The sequence below is a fragment of the Ctenopharyngodon idella genome, chromosome 14 (genome assembly GCF_019924925.1).
Source record: "Ctenopharyngodon idella isolate HZGC_01 chromosome 14, HZGC01, whole genome shotgun sequence".
In the NCBI taxonomy this organism is placed as follows: Eukaryota; Metazoa; Chordata; class Actinopteri; order Cypriniformes; family Xenocyprididae; genus Ctenopharyngodon; species Ctenopharyngodon idella.
In genome coordinates this window covers 29,366,563-29,379,710 of record NC_067233.1, presented here as the reverse complement: position 1 = coordinate 29,379,710, position 13,148 = coordinate 29,366,563, and the positions used below count along the sequence as shown (strand labels likewise).

General features: G+C 37.1%; 1 protein-coding gene across 5 annotated transcripts in view; it reads left to right on the top strand.

Moving 5' to 3' along the window:
- The window catches only part of thoc2 (THO complex 2), a 93,671-nt gene that overhangs the window by 35,390 nt on the left and 45,133 nt on the right, over positions 1-13,148 (top strand). For all 5 annotated transcript variants that reach the window (XM_051860808.1, XM_051860806.1, XM_051860805.1 and 2 more), the window contains exons 15-16: positions 313-414; positions 12,574-12,658. In XM_051860808.1, coding sequence (XP_051716768.1) covers positions 313-414; positions 12,574-12,658 — 187 coding nt within the window. The remainder of the gene's footprint in view (positions 1-312; positions 415-12,573; positions 12,659-13,148) is intronic.

The window sequence follows — 13,148 nt, the reverse complement described above, 5'->3', positions numbered from 1 at the left end:
GTCAAAGGATGTCTACAGCTTACTGTATCTGTTGGAAACTGTTAAACGTGATCGTAGATGTGCAACATTGTGCTGTTTTATCATGGGAGTCGTTATATCAAATGATTGCTGTGTGTGACCATATACCAGCTGAAGAATATGAGGCTATTTTTACTGCTCCATCTCTATTCCCTCATGATATTCTCCTAATACACACATCTAAACGCAGTCAGAATGCCTTGATGAGTAAGGCAATGCAAATATATATATATATATATATATATAATATAATTTTCGTTGCCTTACACAAGAATCTCTGTTTTGTGAAATTAGATATCGCCTCTATGGGCAGTGGAAGAATGAGACGTATGGCAATCATCCCCTCCTGGTGAAGATCAAGGCTCAAACGGTAGACCGAGCCAAATACATCATGAAGTAAGTTTACTTTCTAGCTCAATCTTAATTAGGTCTTCAATAAGGCTCTGTAATATAATCCTGAAACTGAGGTCCTCTGGCCTGTAATGAGAAGAGGCGTTACTAGTTTTGAAGGATTTTTTTGATGAAAATCACATGGAATTCTGAATTCAGCCTTTATTGTCTTGAGTTTACTTTACTGAACATGCCAGTGTAGCATAAGTAGGAGACCTTTGTGAAGTAAAAAGCCCAAGGATAGTTTATTTTCTTATATTGAGAAGATGGTCATAAAACTCAACAGTGATCATCTAGTTTTTCAGCCACCTAAACTACGGTTATAAAACTAAGATGCCGTTTTTTATTTAGCAAGAATGCATAAAGTTGACCAGATGTCACAGTAAAGACTATGGCTGTCACTAACGCTTATTTTGGTAATCGTGTAATCAGTTGATAATTTTGATGATTAATCGAGTAATCAGATATTTTTTGTGGTATTAAAAATAGACCTAAGCAAAGATCTTAGCCTTTATAATACATATACATATAGAATAGCAATGAGGCAAACGGGGGTGAATGATAAAAACAATGACAGCCAATCAAAATCCATCCTGCTTTAAAGAGCTCGAACATTTAAAGCGGCAGAAGATAAAACATAGATAAACATAATGATATTGTGTGTTGGTGTGAACGCTAATACTATCATCGTTATAGTTATCTTTATAGTTTTCGTTCTTGGTGTGAACGGGCCTTTAGTTTTTCCATTTAATATCTTTCCCTTCCACTATCTGCATCCATTGGCATATGGTGCCCACTGATGCAGTAAAGAAGTGAATAATCACAGAATTTTCATTTTTGAGTGGCCTCTTAAACGCAAGTTCTCTACTAGTCATCTAACAAACAGGTTAATGTTACCTAGCTAACTTCTAGATCCTCAATGCTGAGACGATTGCTCCAATTTCTGTTTCTATGGTAACAGCTCTTATTGGTGGTTCTCTTCTCAGGATTATGGTTTTTAACTTCATTGGATAATTATGAAATGAAATCACCCTGATTTTTTTTTTTTTTTTTAATTGGAACAAATGCCATCATTTAACAAACTCCAAGCTCATGATAGGTCTGTCTTAAATTTTACAAATAGATATTTTAAATGGTGATTTATTTTTTGGTGTTTTCACCTCTGCAGTCCCATTACTGACTGCAACCATTGTCCTTAGACTGTGTAGGTTTATAGTGTTGCGTCACTGAGCGGTACGACTTTAACAGCAGTTCTCCTTGAACAAGGTTTATATTGCCGTGTGTTCAGTTGCCTGTGCATATAGATGAGCTCTTTGAAAGGGTTTGCAGAATTGCTGCATCAGATTCTTCGCTTTCTTTTCAAGTGTGTTGAATAAATGATGATATTTTGGCAGATAATTGGATGGAGAGGGAGAGAGTGGAGAATGAACTGAGGCTAAACACGTCAAAAGTGTTCAGGGAGAAAGAGGGGGAAGCTCAAGGTCGCCTGTCAAACGGGCCGAGTCAAACTCTCGCATGTGTCAGGGCTGTTCTCAACCGTTTAGTCTCTCAATGGATGCTGTTTGTAGCTTGTGCAAGTAGTTTTGCATTTTTGCCTGTTCAATTGAAAGTATCAAACTCATGAATATGACCAGACTAAGCTTAGGCCTTACAAGTGATACCTCCGTCCAATTTATTCTGCTTTTTTAAATGGGAACATTTGTTTACTTTTTGTATGTACTGATTGTTTTTTTTGTTGCAATTGTTTATGGTTAGCTTTAAGTTGTTCTGGTTAGTAGTTTTTATTTTATGAAACAGGATTGTCAAGGCAGAAGCTGACGTGTAGCAAGGAACTTTTTCTCACTCAGTATTCAGTTTCACTCTGAAAATACATAGTCAGTCACAACTTCTGGTTCACGTTGACTTTAAATGCTTTATTTAGCTTTAAGCATTTTTTTTTTATATATATATATAAATCTGACCAAATTGGAGTAAATTTTTGCATGCACCATTTTCCATTCAGTGGCCTTACATGACTGTGTGTCTGTAGTTGAGTTGCGTTATTGTAGGAGGTGTGCAGGCGGTGTGTTAGACTTAGGGGTATAAATCGGACGGTTCGTTACGATTCGATTCAATATCAATTCTCATAACCAGCGATACGATATTTTCCGATACCTCAAAAAGTTCTGCGATACGATTACGATACAATTCGATTCAGGGGTATATCGATCAATATTTCGAAATTATGATATTATGTGCCTATTTTACACTACCAGTTACATTTTTATTAACTCACAACTGCAACCAAATTATATAAAATAAACAATTATTTCATTATTCCACCCTGATTGGAACATAATCTAATGACAGCTTATGACATGACAACAGTCAAGAAAGTTGTATATATTGTGTATATATTCTATATAGGCCTGTATTCTATACAATTAAAAGACATTTCTTTTAAATGTATAGCGCAGCTTTTTAATGAAGCAACAACATATTATAGGTAGGACAGAGCAAGACAGGGTATTAATATTCTTTCACAGGCAAAAGTATTATAAAGGCTCCAATACAGAGCGGCACAAAGCATTTATGCGCATCTCATGTGCAGAATGATGTGCTTGAAGCAACATAGAGTCGCAGCGCGCAGCTCCCCTAGGCAGCAGTTTGAGCATTTTCTTTTAACACTTATAATTTCAGTTACTGTGTGTGAAGAACGATTCATAGCGCTCTGTTCTCCAGTGTTGTGATCTAACTAACAGACACTGTTTGAGATGTGCGCATGCTGCTTTTTGCAAGGCTTTAAACACAAGCAAATTATAAACTTTAGTGAAGATTCAGCACTGTTTGGCCCGATCGGGACAGTGACAGTTCCATCTACTGCTCCGAGCATCTTTCACAAGTTCTGAAAGGTAGTTTAAACGAGAATGCACGCGTTGGCGATAATGCAAAGACTGTCATTGTGTGAAAATGTGGAGAGTGTTAAAACAAAGGGGCCTCTATAAATAGCCCACAGGTGTCGATTTTTTATGCGTTGCATCGATGCATCGTATCGTTAGACATTAGATCGATGTATTGTTACACCCCTAGTTAGACTGCAGCGCTGCTGCGGAGGATCTGTGAGCACTGAGGCATAAATACAGAGGAGTAGCTCTTCATTCAGCAGGATGACAGGAGGAGGTGAAGAGACGTGCGCAAAATCTGCATTAGGCTTTCATCTGAAGCCGCGGTCACACTAGACTTTGAACGTGTGAAATTTCTTCGGATGCTGTAACGGTCGTGATATGACGTCACGGTCTACAGCGTCTTTTTTTATAAACATGAATTCAGCACATAAGTTAAAGTAATACATTCAAAATGTAAAAATATAGAACCTACTCGACTTTACTGCAAAAGTATTATTCTTTTAATTCAGCCAAGAGGTCATGTCGTGACGAATCGATCTTCTACTGGTTGCACGTCTTCACGTCATGCGAATTCGCAGGTCAGAGTTCACCAAACTTGAACTTTGTAACACAGCGAAATGCGAAATTGTTCGCACGAGCTTGCGTTTCTGGTCTGACGCATTCGCGTGCGTTTGAATGGAAGTCGATGGAACGAATAGTGCAGTGTGACCGCACCTTGAGAGCTCAGTGCGTTCTGCTGCGTTCATACTGTGTTCAGAGACACATGGGGTCTGTTCGACATAACATACTTAAGAATGTATACTGGACAATAGCCAGAAAAATACACAACTAGAGCACGCTGTGCAATAATGTGTCCCACAATTCAATGTGAGGAATAAACGAAGTGATTTCAGCTACTTTTGCAGTGTCTCACCCATGAAACGGCATTCTAAAAACGTGGTGGTCAAGTTAAAAGTTCAACTCGCGTTTAATAACTTTGCTTTTTTTCCCATTCCACTGCCCGTGTCTTTTTTTTTTTTTTTTTTTTTAACGCAATAACGCATTTCTGAGTGAACAGCTGCTTAAAGGGATAGTTCACCCAAAAATGAAAATTATCCCATGATTTACTCGCCCTCAAGCCATCCTAGGTGTATATGACTATCTTCTTTCAGACAAGCACAATCGGAGATATATTTAAAAAAAATATCCTTAGTCCTCCAAGGTTTATAATGGTTGTGAATGGGAACCCAAATTTTAAAACAACAAAATGCATCCATCCATAAAAAAAATGAATCCATACGACTCCAGAGGGTTAATAAAGACCTTTTGAAGTAAAGGGATGCATTTTTGTAAGAAAAATATCCATATTTAACGCATCCCGTATCTTCAGAAGGCCTCTATTAACCCTCTGAAGTCGTATGGATTCATTTATATATATATATATATATATATATATAATGGATGCATTTTGTTTTGTTTTAAAATGTGGGTTCCCTTTCACAACCATTATAAACCTTGGAGGACCAAGGATATTTTAAAATATTATCTCCGATTGTGTTCACCTGAAAGAAGTTAGTCCTATACACCTACGATGGCTTGAGGGTGAGTAAGTCATGGGATAATTTTCATTTTTAGGTGAACTTTTTTTAAGACTAGCAATGTGTTCTATGCTCAGAGCGTCACATCTTGTGGTCGGATCATTTTCTTCTCTTAAAGGATTAGTTCACTTTCAAATAAAAATTTCCTGATAATTTACTCAGCCCCATGTCATCCAAGATGTCCATGTCCTTCTTTCTTCAGTCGAAAAGAAATTAAGGTTTTTGATGAAAACATTCCAGGATTATTCTCCTTATAGTGAACTTCAATTGGCCCCAAACGGGTGAAGGTCAAAATTACAGTTTCAGTGCAGCTTCAAAGGGCTTTAAATGATACCAGACGAGGAAAAAGGGTCTTATCTAGCGAAACGATTGGCTGTTTGTTGAATAGGGAAGGTGCAGGACATACAGCGTAAGCTTTTTAAAGAATATGGAAGGCGGTCTGACGGAAGCCCTTGCGAGGTGATCATTTGTGTTTATAAAGCATATACATTTTTATTTTTTTTTTTTTAGAAAATGGCCGATTGTTTTACTAGATAAGACCCTTACCCCTTGTCTGGTATCATTTAAAGCCCTTTGAAGCTGCACTGAAACTGTAATTTTGACCTTCAACCGTTTGGGGCCATTTGAAGTCCACTATAAGGAGAATAATCCTGGAATGTTATTATCAAAAACCTTAATTTCTTTTTGACTGAAGAAAGAAGGACATGGGCATCTTGGATGACATGGGGGTGAGTAAATTATCAGGAAATTATTTGAAAGTGGACTAATCCTTTAACTGTTATCATTGCTGTTATTGTCAACATTTCTAATAAAACATTTTTTATTCAAAATCATGATTTTTCGATTTAAAAATAATAAAATTAAGGCAAAACGTTAAATTTGAATTAATAAAAAAAAATCAGAAAAATCGCTCAGCCCTACAATTACTCTATTTGCTTTCAGTTAGTTAATTTTCTAAAAATGGTTTCAAAACAAGCAAATTGTCGATAAGAATAAAGAAACATTACAAGCATTAAACATAGTCTGCCTTCAGTATCTGAAAGTGATTTAATGCATTGATAGGTTTTCTCTTTTTCTCAGCATTATTGCTGTTTTGTTATTACTGATGACATCATAGGCCGCTTCTTAATAGCTGCGTTCACGCTACTGCACAGATCTGTTTTGACATTTCAGATGTTCTGTCAGTTTAACCCCTTAAGACATGACTCACTTTAGTTTAATGCACTTGCAACTCAAATTGCTTTTATGATGCGAAATTAATCTAATCACTTACCTGAAAATCCGTATAGCCTCATGCCGCGAGCACTCTTCAGAACAATCACAAAAAGTACACGGCATTTGAAAGCAGCCGTCTGTGCCGCATTCCAAACGGCATAATGTCTTCGTAGAGCATTTGGCAAAAAAAAAAAAAAAAAAAAAAACACTGAAATGCCAGCATAACTGCACATTGTAAGCACTGCAACATCAAGCAAAAACCTGGGTTTCTTGCCATCCATATACTACACAATGAAAACCATGATTAGGGCCCAAGCACCAAAGTGCCTATTGGATTTCGTCCGTTTATTATTACTATTATTCTTTTCCAAAAAGAATGGCTTTTTTTGAGGGCCTAAACATGCTCAAACTCACGAAACTTTGCACACGCATCAGAACTGGTGAAAATTGGTGGGGCAAAATGGCTCAATAGCGCCATCTATAAAACTTCAACGGTGTGCGCCTCCGGCTACGTTCGACGTACGTGTGCGAAATTCGGTACATACATGTAACGTTCCATTACCTACAAAAAAGTCACTTGGAGCGAAGTCCTAAACGCAACAGGAAGTCAGCCATTGCTGTAACTAAGGAAAATGATGCCCGATCTGCCCCAAACTTCACACGTTTGATTAGAGTCCAGCCCTGATCACATCTACATGACATATTCAGTTATAATAATAGCGCCACCAACTGGCAACAGGAAGTGACATTTTTAACAATGTGATGCACTACTAGCAACATACTAAAATATGCAATTGAGTACTAAACATGCTAGAAACATTCTAAATCATGCTAGCAACACCTAGCTGAGTGCTAAAGCATGCTATTATCATCATGAAACAGGAAGCGTATTAGAACGTGTTAGAAACATGTTAAATGATGCAACACTTGGCTAAGTGTTAATGTATGCGATTAACGCCGCGAAACGGGAAGTTGTAACTCAGGCATACAATGTCCAATCTGCCCCAAACTTCACATGTTTAATAATAGTCCTAGCCTGAAGACATCAACATGCCAATATTCAGTTATAGTCAAAGCGCCACCTGCTGGCAGCAGGAACTTTGGTGCTTCAAAATGACTTTGCCATATTTCTCCACTATATATCCGCTTAAATGAATATCGCCCACTGTTCACAGTTTTCCGAAGGCCACCGGGTGTGAGGGTGCGAGGGCCCTTTCATCGCTGCTTGCAGCTTTAATTGGCCTTGTAATTAACTTCAGCCTTTCCAAACATTATGTAAGATTAGTTATATTAGTTTATATAGCACTTTATACAATAGATTGCTTTAAAGCAAGCAGCTTTACAGTATTAAACTTGACAGTGTTAGTGTTGCTTTCGATTAGAATTACAACTTCAGTTTCTACTACAAAGCACCTCTGCAGTGTGTTCATGTATTTACTTGTGTCTGACCTTGACGAACTGAACAGAAGAAATTATCTGGAGATTCTGACATTTCCATGTCAGAAGATGGAGCCTCAGAGCAACACCTACCTGTTATGTAATCACCATGAACCAATGGTAGTTCAAAGGTAGTTAATTTTTTTACCAGCTGGAGCTCTTTTACAGAATAAAGGTTCTTTGATTTTGCTTGAAGTATATTGAGCTTTAAGCTGAATCTTAAATTCTGAAGGCTTCAGAATCATGGAAGAGAGAATCAGAAAATCTTCTCCCACTCTTTTTTCCCCCACCACTATTTTTAACATCTCTTTCCTGACTTTGATTGGGGTTCCAAAAGTGCATTTTAAGGCCCTGATATACTCGCAGTATACAAATTGTGTACAAAAAGAAGTTCGAAATACATAACCAGAGAGATACTGTTAGTGAACATCCATTTATAGCATATTTTAAAGTAGATTGCTATATCTATATATCTATATCTATATCTATATATCTATATATATATATATATATATATATATATATATATATATATATATATATATATATATATATATATATATATATATATATATATATATATATATATATATATATATATATATATATATAAATAAATAAAATATATTAGGGCTGTGCTCAGAATATCGATACAGCGATACATCATGAACTCGTGAAGATGCGCGTATCGATACAGCAGCTGCCGTATCAAGTCTGTCGTGCTTTTGAATGTAGCCAATAATCACGTGACGTCAATTGGCGCTAATTTAGCAATGCGAGCAGCAGAGCGAGACATTCAAAATGGATAAGAGGATTTTGCCACCGCCGACAAAAGTAAAATCAAAAATATGGGAGAATTTTGGGTTTTACGCTAAACCGGAGAGTCAGACATTAGCCATGAGTCATGCGATCTGCAAGAACTGCAAAACAAAAGTTAAGTACTCCGGCAACACGACGAACCTCTCTCTGCATATGTCATAACGGCTTCAGACAATTGCTTCACGAGTGTGAGCCACGCTACACAATACCAACACGTCAGTTTTTAACAGAAACGGCAGTTCCTCGGTTGTATGATGAAGTTAAGCGAGACGTTCTGCTGTCACTCTCTTCTGCACAGAGAGTTTCCATTTCCTGCGATGCTTGGACTTCGAGAGCAACCCAGTCGTATGTTACTGAAGATGTAATTGTTATGACTTTGTTTGGTGCACATTCCAACACTTAAGTCCAAATTGTTAAATACTAGGTGTTTAAAAGAGTTTGAGGGAGCTAAGTTAAATTTAAGTTGTTACAGTTTTTGCTTTTATGGAATGTTTTAAGTTTTGTTTAGTCATTGAGCTTTGTTAATATGCTTCAGTGTCACTATAATTGTCATTTCAGTTTCTGAGGCAGAGACTTTAAAAGCAAAAGGAAGAGCCATTCTAAGCTTTTTTTTTTTTTTTTTTTTTTTGTGACAATTTTTTTTTATTTAATTTAAGTCATTGTTTTTTTTTTTAATGACAAAAACAAAATTGTTTTTCAGTTATCACAACTGTTATGACACTGGTTATTCAATAAACACCTATTACTGTTACTAAACTCTGCTCAAAAAAATTTAAATTCCAAATTGATCCATATCGTGATACGTATCGTGTCGTGGCTTTTGTATCGTGATGCTTATCGTATCGTGACATTGTTGGTGATACACAGCCCTAATATATATATATATATGTAGATTGCTTGCTTTAAACACAAAAAAAAAACAGTGTCTCTTTCGATTAAAAGTACAACTTGAGTTTCTACTATCTGACCTCAATGGACTGAACAGAAGAAAGGAACTAGAGAAGATTTCCATGGCAAAGAAGGCGGAATCTCAGAGCCACACCTGCTTGTTACACATCATGTCATTCCTCGATTTCGTTCTGCGAAAGTTCGTTCTTCAATTTCACTTGAAGTATATTGGGGCCTACAGAAACATGTTAGAGTCATACTAGTGGGACAGCTGATGTCCTGTGCTTCATGTGAGCTTTATTAGACTGCTGGGTATCAGAAGCTGTCATTAGAGCTTGTTCATTGTGCTCTGAAGGTTAAGCAAACCAATTAGGCCACCTGATGTGACGTGGGGAATGCTCAGGAACACACACACACACACACACACACACACACACACACACACACACACACACACACACACACACACACACACACACACAGGGCTCCCTTATTAAGACCAATGACACCGTCATAGCTGAGCAATCAGCAGCTTCTTTTGGCTCACCAGCTCAAATGGAAACTCAGCAATGCCAGTGCTGGCTCTGTGCCCTCCTCCAGTGTGTGTGTGTGTGTGTGTGTCTGTGTTTTTTTTTCTTCCCCCAGCTACTTTATTAATTGACTTTTTAATTGGCCCTTTTGTGCCACACTTCAGACAAAGCAGGTCTGCAGGAAAACACGGCCCCCCGCACTCACAATTAACGGCGTTATAAAGAACAGCCCAAGAGGCACTGCGCTTCATGTGACAGTCCATCATGCGCCTGCTGGCATGTGTGATAAGAAATCAGCACAGAGGCGTGAAGACTCATAAAACATGAACGAGACGGGACACGGACAGCCGTCCACTCTCACTGATAACGGAGACACCAGTCTGTCACTTGTCATGGTGTGAAAATTCTAATTAATGCAAGAATCACAACACTGGGGCAACTAGTTAACTAGTGGTCGAACGATGGGTTTTTTGTTGGATGAATATTTAACGTCTAAACTAAGTTTCCAGCAATTATAATATTCACACGAAGCTCAACACTGCTGATATCTGGTACAGTTTTTGTCTTGGTGTAAACAGGCTTTTAAACAGGGCTTGTCAAAATAGGCCAATTTGAAACGAATATAATTTTCATTTTGTATTTAAACACAAATAAATATTAAAATTGTTAAATTAATTAAAACAGAATCTGCATTATAAAACGGATCCGAGATCAGTTAAAGCCATTAGACACTCGTTAATGTGTTCACAAAATCAACCGCATGTAGTGGCGAACTAGAGTTGTATGATTCTGGATAAATTTAGAATCACGTTTTTTTGTTTAAAATGAAGATCACGATTCTTCCATGTTTCTGAATGGACAACTAAACAGTTTACTAAAGGTTTGGACAAAATGTTAAATGCTGCAGCCTTTTTAAAAAATTTAAATTTGATTAATTTAAAACTGTTTGAATGATTTAATGACACTCAAAAGATTTCACTTGTTTCATTAATTTCTTGAATAAGTCGCTTGTCGCCACCTACTTGTATAGCGATGTAATTGATCGATCTTTATTTGAAGCGTTACTTTCAAAAGGTGCTCTCTTTTGATCACTACCGCAGACATCAGTGTTTATATTCAAAGTATACACTTTTATTCCAGTACTTAATACTGTTGTACTGTGATAATATGAATATTTGGAACACAGAAATAATGATACTGTTTGGTTGAAAATATTTTTTGTAAAGCTGTTTCATACCTATACATGACAACTGTTCTCTCTGGGTCAGCAGCAGCTCAAATGCAGATTTGAATGATCCAGTGTGATTTTGTCAAAGTTTTAATAGACATAGACGAATCATTGTAATTTAGGAGGAATAAGATCACTTGGGTGTTTAAATCGAGATCGCAATCTTTTAACGATTAAAGATGCAGTTCTACGGCAAACCATCAGAATTTTTAAAGGTTTCGAAATCAAGGCTTGATACATTGGTTTGTTTGCTGAAATCACCTGACTTGGTGAGTTACATGCTTTAAACTAGGGCTGTCATTAACGATTATTTTGGTAATCAAGTAATCGGTCAATTATCTTGACGATTAATCGAGTAATCAGATATTTTTGTGGTAATAAAATAGACCTAAGCAAAGACCTAAGCCTTTAAAATGACTTAAAATACATAATATTATAACGAGGCAATAATATTTCATTCAAATGAAGTATCAAACACAAGTAAACATATGGTTTTATAGAACAACTGTTATAATACATAATATACCTAATATAAACAATCATCTTATGTACATTATGTATTATAACTAATGCCTGCAGAGGGCGCCAACGGCCTGGTGTTGTTACGCTTTAATATTGGCTAAACATTTAATTCAAATATTTGCTTAATCTTTAATATTTGGCCACTTCTTTACAATAGAAATGCTACAGCCACTGTGATTTCTTGAACATGAATATGTGGACTTCAAGACATGCAAATTCAGAGCGAGAGTTTAAACTTTTATTTTAAAATCGCGATGAACAGTTCACATATTTAGTGTTGCCGTAGGTTTATAAATGATTTACCTTACAAATCTGATGAAATGGCACACATTGTGTTTCCAGATGAACATTATAAGCAACCCAAACTTCAACTAAAACCAAACATATAATCCTCAGACACAATTTGGGGCGCCATTAAAATAAACCATCCACTTTTTTTCTGATGCTAGGATCCGTCTGAAGTTCTTTTAATTTTCCATTTGTCCTGTTGTCGAAAGACTTAAATGTGTGGCGTGTTCAGAAACTGAACACACATCTGTATACTGTATTCAGTGTACACAGCGTTAGTGATTTATAATAGTTCTGTTTGCTTTGACACGATTCTCGGATCCAGTGTAGGCAAGTGTCAGCCATTAAGCGACTGAATGCCAGTGGGCAGGGCCTATAGTGTGATGTATAACTGTTCATTGATGTCTTGCTGTAGAGGCAGTCATATGCAAATGTATTGCCAGTGTTACGTCACAGATCCTGCAATATCAAAACGAGCTGTTTTGGAGCTTGATTAAATAAATGCTTTGTTTATAATAGGGAGGATGTTTTAAGCTCTGAAACTTGCAGGATGTTTTGATGGTACAAAGACCTCTTATATGTCAAAAGATAAAGGCAAATTTGACTTCTCGTGTCATGACACCTTTTAAATGGACAAGTGGACATAATTATTAGTTAGTATAGCCAATTTATAGGTCTTTAGACAACGGTGAGCGTATGAATTATTAATTGTCCGTGTTTGGTGTTTAAGTGCCACTCTTTCTAATTTTTCCCTTCTCTATGAATTTCTTCCCCAGGCGACTGACTAAAGAAAATGTGAAGCCCTCAGGAAGGCAGATCGGAAAGTTAAGCCACAGTAACCCCACCATTCTCTTTGATTATGTGAGTATTTTATTGCTTGTGACGACCATAATGGTGCGCTAGACTAATGACATGCTTTTACGGGGCTGCTTTATAATCTGCAGTGTGCCATCAATTTTCATTGCTCCTGAGATTAAAAAGCATGTATATGAGCTCAAGACCAGTGGCCTAATGCCCAACATCAGAATGAAAGAATGAACACAAGGCTAAATTTAGGCTGTATTAGTCAGCAGGCTAACGGTAATCACGTGCATCTCCATCTAATGTAAGAAATTTATGACTGGGCCGACCACGGCTGACAGATCTTCATGTGTGCCAGAAAGTTTTCATCATGATGCTCCTTTCTGCTGGGTTAGTTCTAAAGAAGTCTTGTTCTGCTGTCACCGTTCATGCTGTGCACGTCTTCAGCGATGAGAGACTCAACGAGTTTTGCTCTCGTATACTGAGAAGAAAAGATTTGGAAGTGGCTGACGTTGGCAAGCCTTTGAGTTCATTAGCATTTCTGAAAAAA